Source organism: Hyperoodon ampullatus, assembly GCF_949752795.1.
Source record: "Hyperoodon ampullatus genome assembly, chromosome: 6".
NCBI classification, from domain to species: domain Eukaryota; kingdom Metazoa; phylum Chordata; class Mammalia; order Artiodactyla; family Ziphiidae; genus Hyperoodon; species Hyperoodon ampullatus.
This window is the reverse complement of record NC_136919.1, coordinates 77,626,493-77,651,764: the sequence shown is the minus strand read 5'-3', so window position 1 is coordinate 77,651,764 and position 25,272 is coordinate 77,626,493. Positions and strand designations below refer to the sequence as shown.

At 36.2% G+C, this 25,272-nt stretch overlaps 1 protein-coding gene across 6 annotated transcripts in view; it reads left to right on the top strand.

The window, feature by feature from the left end:
- The window catches only part of PTAR1 (protein prenyltransferase alpha subunit repeat containing 1), a gene marked incomplete at both ends in the record, with an annotated part of 39,004 nt that overhangs the window by 2,392 nt on the left and 11,340 nt on the right, over nt 1–25,272 (top strand). For 4 of the 6 annotated variants that reach the window (XM_079706926.1, XM_079706923.1, XM_079706922.1 and 1 more), the window contains 2 exons: nt 7,623–7,792; nt 17,604–17,670. The exons of the other annotated variants lie outside the window; for them this stretch is intronic. In XM_079706926.1, coding sequence (XP_079563052.1) covers nt 7,623–7,792; nt 17,604–17,670 — 237 coding nt within the window. The remainder of the gene's footprint in view (nt 1–7,622; nt 7,793–17,603; nt 17,671–25,272) is intronic. 6 annotated transcript variants of the gene reach the window in all.

Below are 25,272 nucleotides of genomic sequence, written 5' to 3'. Positions count from 1 at the left end.
ACTGGTGGGTATGGATAGGTTACCCTTTCTCAGCCTGTTTCTTCTTTCTCTTTTATTTTTAAAATTTATTTATTTTATTTATTTATTTTTGACTGCGTTGGGTCTTCATTGCTGTGCGCAGGCTTTCTCTAGTTGTGGTGAGCGGAGGCCATTCTTCGTTGCAGTGCGCGGGCTTCTCATTGCGGTGGCTTCTCTTGTTGCGGAGCATGGGCTCTAGAGGCTGATGAAAACATAGGAAAATCATCTCACACAGTGTCTTGCACTTAGTTGCCACTAGGTAAATAGTAGACTTAACCTGAATCCCTGTGTTCCTTAGGAAATATATTGGCCAACTGAACGATGAATGTGAAGCACTTTATAAACTGAAAAATACCATGCAAATGTTGTTTGTGCGGTTGACTCCTAGAGAATACTTTGGAAAAATAACTGAAGGCTTGACCCAGCAACAGGTATTAGCTTAATGTACAGACGCTGTGCTAGTGTGGAGGACAGCTGTTTACAGTGTAATTAGGGTCAGGTCAAAGTTCTCTTATCCAGAAAGTTATTATTTTTTATTACTCTGTAATATTTATTGAACTCTCACTGCTTCTGTAGCTACCATCTTCACAGTATGGAATAGAAAGAAGTATAAAATACAGTTCTTGTACTCAAGGCCCTCAGAAATATCTGTGATGTTGGAAATGTTCTTTATCTGTCCTGTCCAAATGGTAACCACTAGCCATGTATAGCTGTTGAGTGCTTGAAATGTGGCTAGTGCGAAAGAAGATCTAAATTTGAAGTTTTATTTAATTTTAATTGATTTATACATAATGGACACATATGCCTGGTGACCACTGTATTGCACAGTGCAGGTCTAGATGGAGACCTAAGACTTGTATGTATGAACAGTGCATTTACCCTGCAAAGCAGTTTATAATAAGGGCTGGACTAGCAGTATGGTAAACAAGTCGTACGTGAGTCTATTAGTTAAAAGGGAAGCTGGGTATGTCTGGGCTAGTGCTCTTAGGGGAGGTGGGGTTTTGAGTGGCACTTTGAAGACAAGGTAGGATTTACAGTCTTGGAGACCTCTACAAGAAGCAGTGAATAGACTAAAAGTAACAAAATGTGATTGAAAAAATAAAGTAGGGACAGATTATGGAAGTCCTTGACTATCTGACTTAATTTCACTCATTCCATTGGTGCATTCAGCAAAAGAATGTTTCTATTTGATAGATACAGTGCTGGTCTCTAGGTATATGGGGCTAGGATTGGGGTATAGATTGACGAACACACCACACTTGGTCCCTGCCCAGTGGAACTTTAAACAAATCAACACACAAATTATGAAAAAAGCCCCAAAGGATAAGAAGGATAGTTTGAAAGAATAATAACAGAGAGGACTAATTTAGGATGGAAGGTCAAGATAGTTTTCCTGAGGAAATAGCAATTAAACTGAGACATGAGGCTTGGGTAAGAGTTGGCTCAGGGAAAATATACTTCTTAGGCAGTGGGTAGGCCCCAGTGAGAACTTTTGAGTAAGGCAGTAGTAATGAAAGGCAGTTTCAGATCGTCTGCAAGTTGAACTGAAGAATAGGAAAGCATAGAATCTTAATTGACTTCTTACACTTGATTTTTATCTATTTATTTGAACAATAGTATACTTGTAAAAGTTTGGGTTTGCAGTCTCACAGTCCTGGGTTTGAACTTTGGCTTGTTATTTACTAGCTGAGTAGTGTCAGACAAGACTCTTTCCTCATCTATAAAATGGAATTAAAATTCCTACTTTATAAGATTAATGTGTGGAATAAATGAAATAGTGTATGTAAAACCTAAAACAGAGCATTGCATATAATAAACACTCAGTAAACAATAGTAATTTGTGTATCTGTTTTCTAAATAGGGTCAGTAATATAATTTCAGTGATAGTTAGTAATCTTTAGAATTGAGAAAGCTTATGAGGTCTCTGAAATATCTTAATCACCAGTAAAGTTTTAGTTAACAATATGCAAGGGTCAGTTCTTTTAGATACTTTTCTAACTTTTTGGTCATTCTGGAAAGAATTCCAGTTTGAAGGGAAAAAAATAACTATTAGATTAAAAAGATCTGTACAATTTGCTGAATCTCGGGCTGTTTTCTCTTTAGTCACTCCACATTACAGGGTTCAGTTTTAATATTTGGGGACCATCCTTACCTCCCCGACAGGAAGCTGGTCAATATTACTTTTGTAAATAAGTGGACCTACTCCAGTTAGACTGATGTTTCTGAAAAGCACAGACAAGAGAAGCTGTCTAAACATGAGGAACAAGGTCAGTATCAGTGGTGTATGAACCCTGAACTTCATCTGGAAGTTAGTGGATCCCCATTGTGAAGTGAACCGCTAAGGGAGATATACCATGCTGTGGATGATCTTTTTAAGTAAATATGTAGTTTCATTCCATGTTGCTATTCCTTTGGAGCAGCCTTCGAAGGTAACCTAAAAAGTGAGCACTGTGGTTTCTCGTTGAAAAGATTGGAACTTGATCGCTGTCCCAAATTTTCATGTTTGTAAAAATCCCATGACCTTGTTAATGCAGATATTTACTTGAGTATCCTGGTTAAGCACCAGGAATCTAAATTGCCAGAAACCTAAAAATAAAAAAGAATGGAATGTGGTGGTAGTGAAAGTCAGAAATTTCTCTTATGAGACTATTTCATAAAGAAATAACTGGAGATGTATTTGATGTTTACAGCACATTCATTGCAACCATGAACGATACAAAAATTATATAAGAAAATGTTTAATGTGAATTGTTAAATTAAAAAAAAAAAAAAGAATTATAGGGGCTTCCCTGGCAGTCCAGTGGTTAAGATTCCATGCTTCTACCACAGGGGGCACGGGTTCCATCCCTGGTCGGGAAACTAAGATCCTGCATGCCATGGGGCACAGCCAAATAAATAAATAATTAAATAATTAAAAAGGATTATAGAAGAGTATGTCCAATATAATCCCACTTTTGTAAACTACTTAGAAAAAAAGGATGCATACCCAACATTAGTGGTGGTAGAGGGGTGACAAATGACTTTTAGTTTTTTTTCCCTGAATTTTCCAACTTTGAGTATGAAATTAGAATTTAAATAGCCAGAAATCTTGCTAGAACTCTTAAAAGGAGTTAATCTAAAGCCTGCTTGCTTTCACTGATGTCTTTATTTTCACTAGTGTCAAGGGTTTTGGGCTAAATAGTAGGAGATCCAGATTTTGAATTAAGCCACTAGCACTATGACCTTGAGTAATCACCTTAACCTCAGTGGATCTCAGTTCCCTCATCTGACAAAATGAGAGACTGGAGGAATGAAGTCCCTTCCAATTTCAAAATGATTCTGGAATTCTGTTCTAAATTGTCTGAAAAAAAGTGGACTATGACCTAAGGGACTAGGCATAGGAGAAATCTGTCAAACACACTGTTATTTGGAATCTTACTGACCTACCTTTATGAAGTACATGTTATATTTTTAGGAAGCAGCAAAACACTGTATCTTAGGGTCAAATAACTTGACAAAGGCTTAACTTTCTTTGCTTTAGCTTCCCATTATCTGTTAACCAAGGAACTTTTCTGGTTGACCTCAGGCTCTTAACTGAATTAATGGTAATATACTTCATCTCTGCCTGGTACTTTGTAGCTTACCACAGTCTTTACATTGTATTATTTGCTTTTCATAACTGGCAGGGAAGGCATTGTTATTTCTGTATTTCAGATGAGGATACTGATGGCAAGTGCCTAGTCAAATTCACATTGATCAGTGGTAGAACAGAGACTAACTAGAACCCTGGACCTTAGAAGTTTGAGTGCTTTTGTCTCTACATCCTCCTACCTCTCTTTTAATGTTTCCTTTTTTTTTCATAGTGCTTCATATTCCCTGATATGACCATTTTCATTCTCTTTACATGGGAATAGCTTTTGGGTTTCTCAGTCATAAAATTTGAAAGCTGGATGAGACCTAGCAGCCCATTTCCCTTATTTAGAAATGTGATGTAATTCCTCTGTTTTACAAATGAAGAAATTGAGGTCTACAGAGGCCAAGGGGCAGGAGATAGAGATATTGATACATATATAGAGAGATATATCTATATCATATTGACAAAGCTAGGATTTGGACCCACTGCATTAGAAGGAAATCAGAGGTAATGTTCTTTTGGAGAGTCAAGAAGTGATATTCTTTGAAAACTATTTGAATATTATCACTGAAGTGCACTGATAATCAGTGTTCCAGTAGCAGTTATTGAGCACCTGCTATATCCAAGGCATTCTTGTTTTGTAAAATTATTTCTTGGAAAGATAATAGCCAACTAAAGCAGTGTGTTTTTATTTGTGCAGATGGTTCTGTACTTTCATTTAGGTACAAGATTATTAGTTGGGCATTTTATGTGTGGTGTAAATAGTGAGCAAGGCAGGTTTTTACATTGCGAATTTAAGTAAAAAGTCCTCCCCCCGCAAATGGACTATACTCAGAAGCTAGGATTCTTTTATTCTTGTTACTCTAACATTCATATTGTTGACTTTTGCAGTTCTTTGTAGTGTTGTAGGTGGTTGTTAGATCTCAGAAAACAGACTTTCTTGAAATAATTACAGAGTTTATTATTTTTTAACTATAATTCTAGTTTTCTTAAAATATTGTTTACATAGTAGTACCTGAACACCAGAAAATACCAGCAATTCAGACATGTATTTAGTCAGTTATAGATCTAGATGTGGCTTGTTGTCCTAATAGTGTGTTAAATTAGATTAGAATTCATATCACCAAATACAAAAATATATTTTGAAATACTGGACATTGGCCTCAGATGCTCTCTCAGCATCGCCCCATTCTTCCTAAGAACTTCATTTATATTACTAGAGTGGCAAAGTGTTAACATTTTATTTTAGATATTGACACAACTCACCAGCAAAACCATCAGCTTTGTGTAGTCTGGGACCACCTTGTTTTATTCATTTTTGCATTTTCAGAACCTAACACAGTATCCCATTCATTGTAGTACTCAGGAAATGTTTAGATAGTGCTGGCATGGTGTACCAAAACGCCCCTGAGTCAACTGAGTCAGTTGTCAGGACAAAAAGCCTTAGGTCCCAAAGTATACTTGGGAGTTAAATCAGCTCAAAAGAACGGTTAGTGACTTGGAACCCCTAGAATACCCTCTTTTATTGATATATCCCTGTGTCACTAATGAAGTGATCAGGAGAAAGTAGGTTACTTCTGAGCTATCCAGTTTAGAGTTTCCAGGATGGATTTTATTTTAGTTCCACAGCCTCCCACCAGTTTGTGATGGTGGCCTAACAGATAAAGAGTGCTTTTCTTATAACCTGTAATTGAACAGTTTTCCTCTTTGCATTTGTCAGCCAGCATACTGTCTTGGCAGGGGAATTCAAGGGCATAATAGATGCTGTCACACACACAAGCTCTGAAAACCAGTTCTTTATTCTGTTTTTAAAAAACACATTAAAAAAAATCTGCTTAGACGCTCTAAAAATATTTATGTCAGCTGCTCTTGTTAAAAGGTTTCTTGTAAGTTCATTAATTAATGGAAGAACATACTATTTGAGAAAGGATGTTTCACATAGACAAGACTGTAAATTCTTTATAATTGAAAAGAATGAGTGCAGGTTTTACAAAAATATTTTTGTGCTTGCTGGTTCATTTACTGTGTAAGTCAACTGCCCTATGTATTGTTTATTAAATCTCTGCCTGTAATGTAAATTTTCTTTTTTTTTTAAATTGGAGTATAATTGCTTTACAATGTTGTGTTAGTTTCTGCTGTACAACGAAGTGGATCAGCTGTATGTGTACATATATCCCCTCCCTCTTGGACCTCCCTCCCACCCCACCCCCATCCCACCCATCTAGGTCATCAGAGAGCACCGAGCTGAGCTCCCTGTGCTATACAGCTGGTTCCCACTAGCTATTTGTTGTACACATGGTAGCGTATATATGTCAATCCTAATCTCCCAATTCATCCCACCCTTCCCTTCCCCCACTGTGTCCATATGTCCATTCTCTACGTCTGCATTTCTATTCCTGCCCTGCAAATAGATTCATCTGTACCCTTTTTCTAGATTCCACATATATGCATTAATATATGATATTTGTTTTTCTCTTTTTGACTTACTTCGCTCTGTATGACAGACTCTAGGTCCATCCACATCTCTACAAATGACCTAATTTTATTCTTTTTTATGGCTGAGTAATATTCCTTGTATATATGTACCACATTGTCTTTATCCATTCATCTGTCAGTGGACATTTAGGTTGCTTCCATGTCCTGGCTATTGTAAACAGTGCTGCAGTGAACATTGTGGTACATGTATCTTTTTGAATTGCAGTTTTCTCAGGATATATGCCTAGTAGTGGGATTGCTGGGTCATATGGTAGTTCTATTTTTTGCCTGTAATGTAAATTTTCAACTTAAGTTGAGGTGGATTAAGGGATATAGAAGCCACCACAGATGAAAATGGTCAAATCCTGAAATGTATTTTGTGTTTTAACAATATTTACATATTAGCATGTTTTTTATTTTAGAAATATATAAAGAATTATAAAAAAGAAAAGAAAATATGGCCCATAGTCTCACTGATAATATAATTTTATTAATAATCTGGTCTACATATATTTATTAGCAGGCAAACAAATACATTTTTGACATTTTTAAAATCATAAATAATATGTACGAGTAACTAGAAAATTTAAACTGTATAAAAATAAATCCTGTCCCCAAAAGGTTCTTGGTATCCTTTCAAGAAATTTTTTAGTGCATCTATATATCTTTTTAAAAGATTATACAGGGACTTCCCTGGTGGTCCAGTGGTTAAGAATCTGCCTTCCAATGCAGGGGACACGGGTTTCATCCCTGGTGGGGGAACTAAGATCCCACATGCTGTGGGGCAACTAAACAACTAAACCCATGTGCTCTAGAGCCCACACACCACAACTAGAGAGAAGCCCACAACTAAGAGCACACACACCGCAATGAAGACCCAGAATAGCCAAAAAAAAAAAAGAAAAGAAAAAGAAAAAGACTAGGACTTTGCCCTTAAAAAAAAAAAAAAAAAGATTATACAAAGGGCTTTGTGCTGTACACTGTGTTTGGCATTTTGCTTTTTTTGTTTTATGTATCTTGGCACCCTTTCCATATCAGCATATGCAGATTTACCTCATTATTTTTTTTTCAGCTCTGTCACATGGATGAAGCACATTGATTTTACCAGTCTTATACTGTTTGATACACATTCAGAGTATTTCCAGATTGTTGCACTGTTGCCATGAATATCCAATGAATTCATATATTTTGGCACAGGATAATTTCTGAACAGTAGAATCACTGGGTCAAAGGGTATATGTACTTAAAAAATTGACAGACATTTTCAAATTTCTATTCAAAGATTAGACCAGTTTTCATTCCTGTAACAGCGAGTACAGCATACTAATTTTTCCATACTCTTGTCAGTATTATCAAACTTTTAAAAGATTATTATTTCTACCAATCCAGTGGTGAGCTAAATATTTTTAAGAAAGGGAAATATGTACATTTTTTTTTAATATTCTGTAGGATATGAAAATTTTTGAAAAGGCTAGTATTCTTATCTTTAATTCTTTTTTATGTTTTACATATTAAGAGATGAAATTGGCCTGATCCCATGTCCTGAAGCTAGGTATAATCGGAGTCCCATAGTCCTGGTTGAAAACAAACTTGGCGTGGAGAGCTGGTGTGTCAAGTTCCTTTTACCGTATGTCCACAACAAACTCCTTTTGTACAGAACAAGAAAGCAATGGCTGAACAAAGATGGTAAGTATGGAGTCTATCCTCTTTCTTTGACTTTTAGAAGCAGCATGAAATATAGTGGGAAGAACCCTCTCTGATGTTGCCATTCCTGGATTCTAGTTCTGGCTTTTTCATTCACTGCCTGGGCAGGCGTTTAACGTCTCTGTCAACTGAGGAGCTTGGACTCATCACTCGTTTTCTAATTTTGCATCCATGATGATTCTGTGGAAGGTGCCTCAAGCAGGGTGCCAGGCCCTCTACTGCAAACAGATATTCTGATTTTTTTTTTTTAATGCATTGGGGTCATTTGTAAGATATTTGAAGAAAGCATCTTATGGCTAAAAACAGTTTGAAAATCTGTGAAGTGGACTCTAGTCCCTACAAGCTCTGATTCTCTGGTTTCTAATCCTTTAGTACGTTATGAGCAATAGCACTAATTTAATAGCAGTCCAAATGAGATAACCAAGGTGTGATGGTGGTAGTTATACTGTGAACCAGGTCAGTGGTTTATGATGGTGCTGTTGTACTTTGACTCCCAAGTAAGCTCTGGCCCACTTTGTTCTGTTCCTATGCTGAAATGAGCAAAAGAAAACCATCCTATTTCTTCATTTTTCTGCTACTCTGAGGTAGTTCTTTGCTGCATCAGACAATCCCTATTCATCCCACCTGGTGTCTTTTCATTTTTTCCCCCCTGTATGTGATGTTAAGCCTCCATGTACACAAATTCAGTTTACTTTTTAGGTAAACGTAAGATCTGAGTTCTCACTTTTTTGGAGAGTGCTCATCCAAGACCATATTCTTGACTGTTTCTGTAAAGCTCTTTCCCCTTCCCACATACAACAGTACCTTCAGAAATGCTCAGTATATCTGGTAGCTAATTTTGAATAAGAACTTTGTTTCTTAGAGAATTTTAATTATAAGTTCAGTAGCCATTACCGAGGGCCTACTCCTACCTGAAGCTGTTCTAAGTACTGTGGGGGATAAAAAGATGAATAATACCTGTTTCCTTTACTCAGGAAGCTTACAGTTGAGTGAGAAACAATCTCTTCATGGAGAATAGTGTTGCCAAAGGTGACATACCAATTTCCTTGTGTTCCTCTTGCCATTGTCCTTAATATACTGTCATAATAGGTTAATAGCACTTTTCCCTGTTTAGACCAGTAGAAAAGGTAATCTGATTTGAAGATTTAATGTGAAATAGTTTCTATTTTCTGTTTCACTCAATTAGTCCACTGATATATATATTTCTTAATTATAAGGCTATGTCTAAGTTTATGGCATAACTTAAGTTTGTGGCCGAAACTTAAAGGCATAAGTTTAGGCATAAACTTAAAGTTAAGGGCATTTATCTGTTGTTAGACCCTCTTTCATTCTCCATTCCATTACCCTATAGTAGTTTTCATCAACACTAAGGTACAAAGTAGCACCATGTGAATCCATCAAGTTATTTTTTTGCCTAACAGAGCTATATTGTGTATGTTCTGGCACACAGAAATGTATGATTGAGCCAATACATAACTAACTCTGCAGGGGGAGACAAATGATGCTCTTGTAGAGAAGAAACAGTATGAATTTGAAAGTGTCAAAGGCTGTCTTTTCAGATCATTAGCTTTTGCCCATTCATGTATGCTAGCCCAACCCACCTTCTTCCTGTAGTCTTCCAAGTTCTTCTCTCCATTTCCCTGTTTCTTGTCTTTCTAGGCAGTGCACTGTAGGCTTTGCTAAATCTCCTCATCATGCAGTTTTATCTTGATAGACCCAGGAGAACCCAGGCAGAAGATCAAATGGTTAAGCTCACTCACATGAATTACTGACATCTAAGGTTTGAATTCTGATGCAACTGTGTGTGTGTACAGAAGCAACTTGATTTTATCTTAACCTATATCTTCATGGAAGTAGTTTTCAATTTCACTTTTTGGGGGCAGCGACAGTATAGTTCAATGCGGTGTCATATATTACTCAAGTTGTATGTTGTATTATTGGTAAAAATATGGGAGTGAGTTTCTGATTTGATAAAAAAAGATACCTGAAAATGCAGACTGACTAACATAAGAGTGTTCTGCTAAACTTGTGAACTGAAGGACACAGTGGTGAATTTTGCTAAGGAAAGAAAGTTAAAAGTATTAGGAAAAAGCAGTTATTTCATGAAAATGCTATACTTTTAAAATTGTTCTTGTAGAAAATATACATATAAGAGCCAAGTGAAGAAAGCTGGCAGTTTAAGAACAATTTCAGAAATGCCAGTGTCTTTGTGATAGATCATGCCAAAATCCTAGGCATTCCCTTAAGAATGTATTCTGTAACTGCAGGTGACCTTTATTCTGGGGATATATTTTTTTTCTTTTTAACCAAACTGAATTCATGCTCTCATTAGTGTGCTGACTTCCTTAGATGTTTGAAAATCATCTGTATTAGTCAGGGTTCTCCACAGCAACAACCAATAGAGATTTTATGTATATATATACATAAAATGAGATTCATTATGATGAATTGGCTCCCATGATTATGGAGGCTGAGAAGTCCCACAATCTGCTTTCTGCAAGCTGGGGACCCAGAAAAGCCAGTGATTTAATTCAGTTTGAGTCTGAAGGATTGAGAAGCAGGGGAGCCAGTGGTTTAAATCCCAGTCTGAAAGCTGGAGAAGATAAGATGAGGTGTCCCAACTCAAGCAGACAGAGGAAGCAAAAAAGGAGTAAATTCTCCTGTTTTCCTCCTTTTGTTCTATTCAGGTCCTCAACAGATTGATGTTCACCCACACTGGGGAGGGCAGTCTACTGAGTCTGCAGATTCACATGTTAATCTCATCTGAAAACACCCTCACTAATACACTCAGAAATCATGTTTAGTAATGTTTAATCTGTGCACCCTGTAGCCAGTCAAGTTTAACCATAGTTTAACCAAAAGTAACCATCACAGCCTCCCTGTTTAAATTACTTAGAGAGAAACTAATATTTTTTAAAAGTGTGCTGCAGTAATAGCCATATTTGGTTTGGGAGAGGGGTGATACTGTAATTCTGATTTATGAAAAATCCATGGCAGAAACAAAAAGCAAGAGAGAAGTCCATAGCACTGGAGTCCTGACTGAGTAGCGCTCTGTCCCACACTCTGTGTCCAAGTCAGCGCTTCCATCTTTTTGTTGTTGTTGTTCTTCCCTCTTTCTCACAATGCTTGCTCTCAGTCCATCACTGAGCTCTCTCTTATCTCTTCACTTCTTATTTTCTCATCTGGACAAATATTACCTCATAGTTGGTCTACCCTATTTTCGGCCTCTCTTCTGTAATCCATGTCCGTCATGCCACTAGTCAGTCGTTTCAAACAACAATTCTTAGAAACACAGTTTGAAATATGCTTTTCTGATATTTGTATCCTCTTGTTTCATGATGCCTAGAGGGACAAGGTAGAGTCATTATCCTTGACATGGTATTCAAGGGCCTTCACGATCTGTCCCCAGCCTGCATTACCAGCTTTTTCCTCTACGTTGTTTTTTTTTTTGTGTGTGGTACGCGGGCCTCTCACTCTTGCGGCCTCTCCCGTTGCGGAGCACAGGCTCCGGACGCACAGGCTCAGTGGCCATGGCTCACGGGCCCAGCTGCTCCGCGGCATGTGGGATCTTCCCGGACCGGGGCACAAACCCGCGTCCCCTGCATCGGCAGGCGGACTCTCAACCACTGCGCCACCAGGGAAGCCCTCCTCTACTTTTATATTCAGCATCAGAGGTTGTAGACTCTCAGCCCCCAGGCTGAAGCCAGCCCACAGGTTTATTTCGGTTGGCTTGTATAATGTTTTTAAAATTGTTTTTAAAACAACTTTGTTGTTGGATAAACATTTCAAATCAGGATGAACTTCTAAAATTAGGATGGAAGTATGGATTTCTGCCTTCACTTGAAAAATCAGAAGCCTTGGATGCATCCGTTTCTGCACAGCAGCAATTGGCTGAGGATCATAGCCTTTGCTTTTCTTGACTAGGCAAGCAGCCTATTCCAGTTGACTGCAACCTCCTCATGTCCTTCAGACACTGAGGCAGTGTCATTTGCTACTTACCAGGTTTGCTTTGCCTCTTTTTTGCCATTTATTTGAACCCTGGAAGCATTTGAGTTTGCAGCTGTTTGATGTGCATTCCAGCCACAACAAACACTGTTCCATTCTTGGACTTTGCTGTGTACTACTGCCTTAATTCCATGCCTTTGCTGAGTTCAGGTTCAGGTCTAATGTTGTCATTATTGTTGTGTTTGCCAACACACACACATGTGAAGCCTCTTGACTGCTCCAGGAAGCAACAATTACTCCTTTGCACTCTGGTGGGAGTCCTTATTCATACTGCATACATAGTAGAACTTACCACACTTTATTGTAGTTGATTATTTAAACAACATTTATCCCAGCTAGGTTGTGGGTTTGTTAGAAAGAGGGGTTATAGCTTGTCTTTATTTACTCAGCACTCTTACGTGTTCAATAGACATTTGTCAAATAAGTAACAAGAGTTTGGTAAGCAAGAAGGTTTTAGCTTAGTCTGGCTATTGATTCAGTGACTGTATTCTGTAATAAACAGGACCTTTCTGATATTTACCACTAGCCTCACCTCAAGCCTCTCTTGTTGTGGTAACCTGAATGTATTTTAGAGGAAGAGATTAATTAATCCAAGTTGACCTTGGATTTATTTTTAGATGCATGAAAACATATCTCTGTTAGAGACAGTTGTCAAACCCAGTGTCCAGTACCAGGTGACTGCTCACCTTGGGCCATTTCTAGAATGCATTGAAGCCAAGAAAGCATATTGGTCTTTCTCTGACTTTTCTGTAACATCCTTAAATGTTCTCTTTGTTACAGCTGAAATTTAGGTACTTTTTTTCCTGTGTATAATGTGCCCTGATTCATTTTCTCCTTGTGATGTGATGATGAGCTAGTCATATATTGGAGTGTGTGTAACAAAGGAATGGTTATTTGCTGGTATATGTTCTGGTGTTTGGAGAGAGATCTGTTTAATTTCAAGAGACTGTAGGGATATCAGTAGCTCACATCTTGGTAAAACTACAAAGAAATGGTATATAGTTGATGAGATGGAGAGAGTGAAATAGTCAACTGTTGATTATACATGTTTATCTTTAGATCTTTGGTTCAACACTCACTTGAAGACAGCAAAGTAATTATAGACAGTGTGCTAGGTTGGAAAGAGCATCTTCTTTGCAAGAAAAACAGAGCTGGATTTAGACTCAATTTATCAGCACACTGAAGTCATTTAGCAGTGATTTTAGGCAAATTACTTAACCTTTTCCTAGTTCCACACCAAAAGAAGAGAATTCTCACAGGTCTCAGAGGGTTGTTGTGAGGATCACATGAATTAGTGTATGTAAAGCACCCAGCACAGAGACTGGCATGTCATTGACTCTCAAGAAACACTAGTTTCCTTTCTCTCATTAACCAGAACCAGTGAGGAAGAAGAGCAGAAAAAAATATATAATTCAGTAAGGATTCTTTAATTGTGTCCAATATTTATAACCTAGTTACTTCTCCTTCATTGGCCCTTTTCCATTTCTGATATTCTACTTCACCCTCACCTCTTGGATCTGACTGGAATGCTTCTTAAAGGAGGTCCCATCTGAACTTAAGTCCTGAATCAGGAAGAGTTAGCAGTTTATCAAAGAGGAAGGGGGAAGGGCATGTGACTGTATGTGTTACTAGGCATTACTGGTGGTTGGCCAAGGCTGTTGATAAGTTTTAAGTGTGTTTAGAGAATAAGTATGTTTAGAGAACAGGGGGGGTTTGAGAAGGATCCCTCCACTGAGCAGTCGCTGCTCAGCCAGCTCAAGAGATTCTTTTCCTCCCTCTGGTGGCATCCAATCCCAGTATCATTTTTTTTTTTTTTTTTTTTTGTGGTACGCGGGCCTCTCACTGTTGTGGCCTCTCCCGTTGCGGAGCACAGGCTCCGGATGCGCAGGCTCAGCAGCCATGGCTCACGGGCCCAGCCGCTCCGCGGCATATGGGATCCTCCCAGACCGGGGCACGAACCCGTATCCCCTGCATCGGCAGGCGGACTCTCAACCACTGCGCCACCAGGGAGGCCCAATCCCAGTATCATTTATAACTGGGCTAGGAGATACAGGCTTTGTAACAGGAGTTATCACTGAGTGCTTGCTGTGTGTCAGGTATTGTCCTAACGATTCATGGGTATGAATCATTTAATACACCCATGAGGTAGTACTATTATTAGCTCAGTTTTACGTATGAGGAGGACACTAAGGCACAGAAAGATTGGTGTGCCTCGGAACTTCCCAGTCAGTAGTAGAGCTGGGCTCTGAACCCAACAGCTGCTGTTGCCTTGCTAGGGGGAGACCCTCCAGTAAAAGAAGTGCTCTTCACACATCCGCAAAATGAAAAGTGGGAACTTAGGTATTTTCTGTGTTAGTTTTTGCCTTGTGCTGCTATACAGAAGTATCTTGTGGAGGATGAACTCTTCTTCATTTATGGGTGGGGAAGGAGAGTTGCATTAGAAGTACAAACAAATAGCAACTATGATTGGTCAAATACACATTTTTTTTTAATGCAGAAAGGGAGAGTCCAAGAAACTAAATACCAGTTTATCTCATTATCTGGAAAGTGTAATGGATTTTGAAAAATTGTGGACTTAAAAAAAAACTCCAGAGGCCTTCCCATCATGCACAAACATTTTCATACAGCCACTTAATAACCAAGTGGTTTTTTTGTTATTGTTTATTACACAAGTTTAGAAATTTAGACAGCTTTGCAATAAGAACAACTGCCTCATTTTTTTGACTTCTTTGATTAATTGATGTTGAGAATATTCATTTCTTGATAAGTAGTAATGGTGTTTAGTTGAACAAGTATTTATTGAGTCAAACTGTGTGTCAAACAGCTATGGAGAAATGGGATGAATTTCATTGCTTACAACACTAAGGTTGATGTTATGATCCCCATTTCATAGATAAGGAAACTGAAGTTCAAAGACATTAAGTTATGTAGGCAGTAAGTGGAGAAGTTGAGATTTGAACCCAGGCAGAATGGCTTTAAGGCCTGTGCTCTTACCACTTCTCTGTGATGTGGGCAGACTTGGAATTTCTTTTGGGCAGAGGCCATATTTTTTTCATCTTTGATGAATGAATGGCTAATTTGAAGGTGTATTAGAGAGGACCTGCATCCAAAAAATATACAGTCTCATCAAGAGGATAATATTTATATAAGTTCAGTAACAAAGTAAGATATACACAGAACATAGAGATGAAAGATTGCTTTCAACCATGTAGGTCAGGAAGGCCTTTATAGAGAAAGATGCTTTTTTTTTTCTTTTAAATTCAGGGATAGGAGGACATTTCTGGCAGAGAGAATAGGAAGCAGGTAAATCTGAGTTATAGCCAGAGAAGAAAAGGTAGGCAGATGGGCAGTATGTTTAGGGAATGGGGGGTGGTTGGTTCAGGTGGAATGTAGCACATGAAGGGAAAGTAATGGAAAGCCAGGCTGACAAGGACATTGGGACCAGATTCTGTTTTCCAGGTACATTTCTCCAGCACCCTCAGCTTTAGTCACTCTCAGGATACCCATAATCTTTTGAGAGCATACTGTGTGTGAAGTTCCCTGCCTCTTACCTTTGCTCATACTTTTTTCCACAGTCTGTAGTGCCCTTTACTGTCTTACTCATTTATAGTCTTCCCTGGGTACTCCAGTAAGAATTAATTGCAGCTGCTTTGGTGGTCCCCAAAATGTGGTATATGTTTCTACTTCACAGTTATTTTAGTTTGTCTTATAATTGTTTACATATTCTTTCCAACTAAAGGTTAACCTTTTAGAAGGCAAGATCAGGTTTTGCATTTCTCATAATATCCATTCTCTCAGTCCTGTGGGCCCAGTTTAATCTCTGCACATAGTCAGTACTTGGTATATTTTGGAATTAAAGGAATAATGGTATAGAAAATTGTATTTAATTTCCCTGGTAAATGTTAAATTAGTGCCAAAAACTACTAAAAGTAAAAGAAGGAAGAGGTTTATTAGATTGTTCTTTATAGACATATTGACATTATATAATATATACATTGATATTATATAGTATGTTTGTAATATAGACATTTCATGATGCTTGTAATGAGGAGGATAAAGTTCAAAAATAAATGTGTGCTAATCCTACCTTCTGTTGCTTATTTATCAAATGTTATAATATATTCAGTAGTAATGAAATCATAGGCTCACAATAAATGTTAATCTCTTATTGAGATGGTTGAGAATTGAATAATTGATTTTCATGTTCACTAAAATATTTTAAGATGACTATAGGGATGCACTTATGTGTATTTACTCTTCGATTTTTAAAAGTTTATCTTTTAAAACGGGGAGTGCCCCGATTATTTATTGTAGACAGACATTTCAACTGCAGTATAATTGAGTTATTAAAAGCAGTCAGACGCTGTCATTGCACATACTAATTAGGTGACTCTGGGCAAATTCCTTAAACTCTCTAGATGTCCATTTCCAAATATCTTGGATTATGATTGTGAGAGTACAATGAAATAATGTAAATAAAATAATAATGTGCCTGATACATAATAGTGCTAAATAATTATAACAGTTTTTATTATTTTATTTACTTAGCATTTAATATGAGCTTGGTAGAGGTTACTATAATTTAGTATTATGCCCTAGCTTGATCATCTTAATCCTAAAATTCTTTTTTTCAGTTTTAATAAAATGAAGACGATATGTCTAAATATTACTGACTTTGTTTTATTAAATATAGGCTTATGGAGCTTATTCAAGACCATGATAGATACATAGCTAATGAATATGAACAGACAATACAATGAAAATAGAAAATAGTAAACAAAATCAAAAATGTTTGTATTAATAATTATAATTAAAGATGTAAATTAAAACAGAAACAAAGTACAGTTTTTTTATCTGCCACATTCATTTTCAGAAATATACTTACATAGGTCAAAGTTTCCGGGACATAAGTACACTCACATTACTCTTGACGATGTAAATAGATACAGTCCATTTGGAGAACAATTTGGAAGTGTTTAGTAGGATCCATACTGATATTTGTATTGTTTGACATAGTAGTTCTACTCCTGGAAAAATGTCCAAAGAAAATAATCTATGAGACAAAAAGTATGCTTAAAAATGTTTGTAGTAGTATTATCCATAACAGTAAAAACAAAACAGGAAACAGCCTAAAGAATAAGATAAATGATAATATATTAAACTGAAGGATTGTTATGCAGTTGTTAAAAATGCATACTGTAGCAATACAGGAGAATGCATATGTAATAATGTTGAGTGAAAAACATAGAACAAAATTGTGCATTTATCATTGCTATAACTGTAAAAATGTGTGTAAGAAATAATCTTTGCAGGGGAATGTAAATGAATTGTTAACTAAGTTGGATTATATGTGATTTTCTTTTTGAAAATTTGCACGTAGTCAATTCTTGAAATATTTGTGAAATTAAATGAATAGTGGTAGAGAAATTGTGTTTCTTTTTTTGTGCCAAAAACTACTAAAAGAATGAATAGGTTAGTTTGATTATTCTTTATAGATGTATTGTAAAGTGGTTTCAGTGTCAACTTTTAAAAAGTTATACTTATCATAAGTAGAAGAAAATCTTCATGTCTTTGTATCTGAGGATAATCTTTGTGTCTCTGACAGCTTAGAACAAAGTTATCATTAAAATTACTATGACATGAGATATAAGTATAATGTGAGATATATATATATATATATATATATATATATATATATATATATATAAAATAAAGAGGACCTTAAAAGAAAGAGAAGCCACACCTTCAAGGGTAGGACTGTTTTTAATATGACTTCTCTTTATTTTAGAATTGATAGATGTCACATGCACCCTGCTACTTCTAAACCCAGACTTTACCACTGCGTGGAACGTGAGGTACGTCATTCTCATCAGTGATAAAATGAAATGGCCCAAATTTCTGAAGACATATAAGCCCCATGAATTGTTAGCTTTTTGAAAAGTGAAATATAAATCACATATTCATGGCATCTTAAACTTATTTCTTCTTTATAATATCTCCATGACAATTCTGATATACACTTTGCCCCTTTTTGCATGTTTATGTCTGTTCTCCCTAACCTTCTTGCCTGAAATATAAATTTTCATGTTGAATTACAGTATACCATTTGATACATGCTTTTATCTTCCTTCCTTTTTTAGGGGGGTAGAAGGAATCAGCATAATTGGTTGTATTGTAAAGTGTTGGTTAGTATATTTGAGAAGCACTGCAGTGCAGTAGAAAGTGTAAAAGTGAGCATTCGAGATCACAAACTGTTAGTTTAGTCACATTGTGACCTCTGTGGGCAAATCATTTGAAGTCTCTGGCACTCAGTATTTTGGAGAAGGACCACATATTGTTAGCATCTTAAGTTCTTTAATTCTGATTGTTGTCACTTTAAACACAGAATACTTTATAGAAATATTAAAATTCAAACCAGGTTCATTTCTTAAAATTTTCATTTAAACAGTATGTATGGTTTTTAAAACTTGGTGGTTCTTTAGACTAACACAAATTTTCCTGGAGGAAAGCAGGATACAAATTGTAGATAAATAAAAGTGAAGTCCTGTTGAACATTGTGAATTCATTTAAAATTTCCTATAGGAAAGAGCCATAAATTATAGCTCTTTATCTTTAAAGATGACTTAAACAATACTTTAATTTTCTGTGAATTTTAATTCCACATTAGTGTTTTATAATACACACTGAATTTTACATTTGTAGCTAGTTTTATTAAATTTAGGTAACCTATTATTTTTTTTAATTGTCTTTTGACTGATAATGATCAGATATTTAGAGTAAAGAGTGAGAAAGGATAGAATGAGATAGAAGGCCTTAAAAATTTACAAATTTTAGAATTCTGATTTTCTTTCATGGAAAGCTCCACAGTGGTTAGGGAGTAGACTAATGTTTATGAGTGGCTACTCTATTCCAGGGACCATACTACAACTTTATATGTTATTTAACCCAAACAATACTTGACAACATTTGTTCATTCATTCATCAAATATTTATTGATTAACTGTATACTCTATGCTAGGTCCTAGGCACTGGGAATAGAACCATGAGCAAAACAAACAAAAATCTCTGTCCTTGTGGAACTTTTATTCTAGTAGAGGAAGAAAAGCAAAAAGGACATTAATAAGTGAAATATATGGTAGATCAAGTGTTGGTTAATCCCATGGAGAAAAAGTGGGAAAGGCAGGTAGGGAAGACCAGTAAGAGAATGGAAGGAATGGTATTGCAGTTTTAATAGGCTACATTTGAGCAAAGACTGCCATGAAGCCAGGGATCAATCTCTGTCAGTTTTGGGCTAAGAACATTCCAAGTAGAGAGAACAGCAAGTGGAAAAGCCCTCAGGCATGACTGAAGTGTTCCTGGTTATTCTGGAACAGCAAGGAAGCCAGGGTAGCTGGAGTAGCATGAATGAGGGAGAGAGTAACAGGAGATGAGGCCAGAGAGTGATGGACCAGATCTCACTGGGCTTTGTAGATCTTCATAAGCTGCTGTAGAAATTTTGACTTTTACTTGGGGTGAGATTAGAAAGTCATTGAAGGTTTTCAAGGTTAGGAGGGACAATATCTTATGTTTTAAAACTCTGGTTCCTGTGTGGAAAGTAGACTGTAGGAGTGCAGGGAGTGGTTAGGAAGTTAAGAAGTGGTTGCAGTAGTTTAGGTGAGTGATGATGGTGACTGAGGTAGATAAAGCTCAGCACTAGAAGTGGTGTGAAGCAGGTAAGATTCTCACTGTATTTTATAAACTATGTAAGCTTTGACTGTATTTAATAAACTGATTTTAAAGACACAGATGATAAATTGGATGTGAGAGAATGAAGAAGGTCAAGATTGACTCTGGTTTTTGGCCTGAGCAACTGAAAGGTTGAAGTTGCTATTTACTGAAATGGGGATGTCTGGAAGAGGAACATATTTAAGTGCGTGAGGGGGCAGGTGCTGGTTGGAAGTCAAGAGTTCAGTTTGGGACATGTTAGGTTTGTGTCCAAGCAGTTGTGTATGAATCTAAAGTTCAGGCGAGAGTTCTAGGCCAGATATAATTTGGGAATCACTGGAAAATGTATGCTATTTAAAGCCATGAGACTGTTTGAGATATCCAAAGTAGTGGGTATAGATATTAGAAGAGAACCAGTCCAAAGACTAAGCACTGGGACACTACAGGTTTCTAGAGCTGCACAGTTCAATATAGTAGCCACTAGCCACAAGTGGCTATTGAGCCCTTGAGATATGACTAGTCTCCGTTGAGATGTGCTGTAAGTGTAAACTACACATCAGATTTTGAAGACTAAGTACCCCCCAAAGTAAAATATTTTTCTTATTAGTAATTTTTATATTGATTACATGTTGAAATTATATTTTGGGTATATTAATTAAATACAATATATTACTTTGTACTTGTTTTTAATGTAGCTGTTAGAAAATTTTAAATTACATATATGGCTCACATGTATGACTCACATTATATTTCTATTGGACAGCGCTGTTCTAGAGTTTGTGAGATGAGGAAGAATCAACAAAGGAGACTTTTAGGAAGGTACTATAAACGTAAAACTGAGCGCTTTCTTAAGGGTAGAGACCATGTCTTTTTTTTTTTTCCCTTGTTTCCTAGCCTCTAACACTTTAGTGCCTGGTATACAATAGATACTCAGTTTGCAGACTGGGCACTGAAAATAATTAAATTCAGTGAAAAAGAAATGAGTGTAATAGAGAAGTGGGAGTACCATTTTTATTTATGTTCACAGATTCCTCATCATTACAGAGGAATTTAAAATCCTCCCACAAAAAAAAATTCTTACTACCATAATGTATATACACAAACACATATAATTCATTGTATATTCTATACGGCAGTTTAGTGGTGAAGAGAGAACCTAGTTCTTAAGATATATGGCTCTTAGTCCTGTTTCATCAATTAACTAGCAGTTGACTTGGACAAGACCTTTAACTTCTCGGGAGTTTTAGTTTCCATATCTGTGAAATAAAATATCTGAATTAGGGCTTCCCTGGTGGCGCAGTGGTTGAGAGTCCGCCTGCCGATGCAGGGGACACGGGTTCGTGCCCCGGTCCGGGAAGACCCCACATGCTGCGGAGCGGCTGGGCCCGTGAGCCATGGCCGCTGAGCCTGTGCGTCTGGAGCCTGTGCTCCGCAATGGGAGAGGCCACAACAGTGAGAGGCCTGCGTACTGCAAAAAAAAAAAAAAAAAAAAAAAAGATCTGAATTAGGTGATTTTTTTTTTTAATGATTCTGTTGAAACTGTGTTTTGATTGTGTGTGGTTTGGTCTTATGAAGGGAAATTGCTCCATAAATCTGACTTCAGTGATGTTAATAGCAGTTAATCTTGAAGCTATTCTAGTAAGATGATTTAGTAAGTTTTGTGCTAGATGAGTAGAAAGGAAATCTTGATTTTTAAGAAACCCATTGTAGATATGTGTTCTAGTAAATTTTAATTTGTATTGGTAAGATTGACATATAAAGACATAGAATCATGAGTACATTTTGAGCAAAAAACAAACAACTTTGGAAATAAACTGATCTAATGCTGTAAGTTCTCACAAATCAAATACTCAACATTTTATATTTAATTGTTGGTACATTTCTTCTGCAGTAACTTTGGGAATCGTTGAATGATCTTTGGCTGTATTTTATAAACTGCTAAAAGATGTTGTAACATATCAGTAGTTCACTTTATAGGTGTCACAGTCTTAGGAAGAAAAACAAGTGCAAGAATAAGTTTTTGAGCTGATCTGTGATTATAGTATGTGAGGCATATAGTTAAAAGACCCAGCTGGTTCTAGAAAAAAAATGACTGGTACATTTTTTTTTTTTGCTTTGAATTTGCTTAGAAAATTGGTGAATTAATTGATGAAAGAGGTTGACTTCATAATAATGTCCTATTTTTCCCTCAGTCTATGAACACAGAGTAAGCAAAACATCTTTGAGCAGCTAGAAGAGCTGACACCAAGCTCCAATGATTCATATTCTTTACTCAAAGTAAAGATTGATTTAAATTTAATTGGTAACTTAACTTTATGCAGATTTGATGTTTGGTTCAGACACTTTGAGCTTGGAGACCTTGAGCAGGTTACTGAATCTCTCCCAGCTTTTGTTTCCTCATCTGTAAAACTGAGGTAACATTGGGTTGTACCATATAAAATTGTTTTTTTTGTAAATCAGAAATTATTAAATCCAAACTTTCAGATCCTGGTTTCTAACACCATTCTCTAATAAAAGGAACTGGGCTTTTTGGAGAAATGGCTGATTCTAGGACCAGGCTGGGAAATACACCAAATGAGCCTGGAACATCTTTGAGAGACAGAAAGGAAGTGCTTCCATTCACCAAAGCCGGAACAGTTTGAACAATAAAATAACATAGTATTGGATTATACCCCAAAGTAGAAAATGGATATCCATAAGTCCATACTGATAAAAGAAATGCTCAAATAAACAAACAAATAAGAGACAATAGACAACTCTCCCATACAGAAGAATTCCAAATAATTTATCTAGGTAACTCCCCTCAAAGAGATGGAGCATATATCTTCACTCCTTAAAGTGTAACCTTTTTCCAAAAAGTACAGTGGAGGAATCTAGCGTATACTGCCTAAGCCAGGTATTCAAGGTCAACATCAACAGTGACAAGTCATGCTGATATTATGTACCCATGATATATGATGAAAATGGCACTTTACCTCTGTGGTCCCCTCAAAACCGATAACTGTAGTCTAATCATGAGAAAAATATCATACAAAATACCCAATCAGTACTCTCAAAACTGTCAAGGCCATCAAAAACAAGGTATATCTAAGGGACTGAGAGGAGCCTACAGAGATATAACAACCAATAATGTGATATCCTGGTGGGACCCTGATATACAAAAAGGACATTTAGTAAAAACGAAGCTATTCTGAATAAAGTATGGACTTCCAATACTAATCTATCAATGCTTCATCAGTTGTGACAAATGTACCGTAATAATATAAGATGTTAATAATAAGAGAAACTGGGTACAGGCCATACAGAAATTCTCTGTACTATTCTTAAGAACTTTTCTGTAAATTTAAAACAATTCTAAAATAAAAGGTTTATTTTAAAAAAACAACAAAAAATTGAATATTGTCAGTGTTATATTATTTAACATAATACAGGATCTTTGTGAGAACTGAAGTAGAAAATACAGGTAATTCACTTAACACACTGCCTGATTCAGGAGAAGTGTTCAATAAATGGTAGTTTTTATGAGGATGACTTTTATTATTATCATTATTGTTATTTCACACAAAATAACTGAAGATTAAGGGGTGAAAAAACGGTGGCATATGTTTATTCAGTATTTACTATATGCCAAGTACTGAGGCTAACCAGTTGAGATTTAGCCATGGACATGATACACATGGCCCCTGGTCTCCTACAAATTTTGGATAGAGTGACAGCAGAGAGAAGCCATAGTTTGAGATGGTAGAGAAGACATAAAAACTTTATAATAAGATAAACTTTGCAGAAATATAAAAGCACAGGAACTCATATAGAGAAAGAAAACACACTACTTAACCTTAGTAGTAGTACTAAGTACTATGTAGTAGTAGCCTGGAGGCTCCTGTGGGTGTGTTTTAACCAACACTAGCTGATTTTCATAGTGATGAACTACATTCTTCAAGGGAAAGTAATGAGGTTTTTCATATACTGTTTAATTAGTAAGTGAAATGTGTAGCAAAAATTTTAAAGGAGTAACTTTTATTGTTTGAAAAATCTGCTATGTGAGAAACCTCATTCCTTTTTATCATTCTACTTTTTATTATTTCTTAAAACTTCTTTAGTCTCCTCCCTTCTCCCACATTTAAAAAAAAGTCAGCCCTCACATAATTTAATCCCATAACAAGGTTGCATGTGTAGCATAGCACTGTTTCTTACCACCCTGCTCTCTATCCCAAATGACACAGATGCCTTGTCCTTTCCTAGTTAGTTTTTTCCATATTTATTTGATGACCCTCACTTCATGCCTTCTTCATCTGTTAGCAATGGACCATCTAAGGCTTTCAGGATGAATATAGAAGCCCAACTTTATTCAGTATGCCAGAAAATAAAGTCACCTCAAATTTAAGACAACACTCCATTTCCTCAATAACAGTCCCCCCCAAAAAAGATTTTTTTAGGCTAATATCAATATGTAAACCTTAAGGTAAGTACATGAAATAAGCAAACTTCTTCTTAGGATATTTAATTTTTCAATTTAGTTACCTTTAAAATAACATGTTACCTGAAATATTTTAATTTATAAATTCTTCATCTTGCTCTCACATTTCATTAGACAGTTCAAACTCCTCACATGGCTTATTGACATCAGTGACTTTGTCATCACGGGAACTATTTTTTGAGTTATCTAGCACAGTTTTCCAGAGCACATCGTGTTTACTTACATTTTAGTTGTTTCAGATACAGCACTTTCCAAATCCATGTGTGACTGGAAGTTTTATCTCAGACGAGATTCCTACTTGAATATATTAAAGCAGGTGGTTTTTTGTTGGATCTCTAGGTTATATGATAGCCATAACTTAACCACTTACCATATTTCTTTTTCAAGTGATCTTTTAAAAACTTGCTTTATAATGGTCCAACGCCTACGATGTTCAGTCCTTCCCCAGGAATGTTTATTAAATTGATAGTAAAATTTTGCTACCTTTTTTAATGATTCTATCAGACGATCTTTTTAAGCATCCATATATACCATTGATTGAGGTTGTTTCAGACTAAGATATCTTCACAAATATGACTTTGTTGTTCAAAATAAAGAGATTAAGAGATGGCTCTTATTTAAGAAACTTTGTAAAGATTCAGTTGTAAGGTAACTTCCTCTTTTCTGAAGAAAATCTTATTTCCCCTTATATATAGACATATATGGGAATATAGGTAGGCAGTTGTAAATAAGGAGAGGTTTTAAATTTAGTAAATGAAAATTTGGCTTAATACAATAAGTTCTCTACAGTAGTGGTTTTTAAACTCTAGTGTGCCCTGGAGGGCTTGTTAAAACACATTGCTTTGCCTCGCTGGAGTTTTTGATTCAGTGGGTCTGGGGTGAGACTTAAGAATCTATATTTCTCACAAGTTCCAAATGATGATGATGTTGCAGTTAGGGACTCTACTTTGAGGAACAAGTGCTCTACAAAGTAGTTTAAATTACATAGAGCAATATTTTGCCTTCTTTTACACTACAGGTATCCTGACTTATTGTATGAACAAAACGTTACTGATTTTGGAAGAGAAGGGATCTAGAACTGCAGAAATAACTGGCTGTTGCATTAAAATATTCTTTTAATGACATAGATTTCCTGCACATTGAAAGAAAAATAATAAATAAATCATTTTTTAAAGCAGCCATAAACCTTGGTATTACTTCAGATTATTTTACAGAGTGAAGTTACTGATCTGAAATAAAATTGATTGTAAAATGCAAGTACTTATTATCACTATAT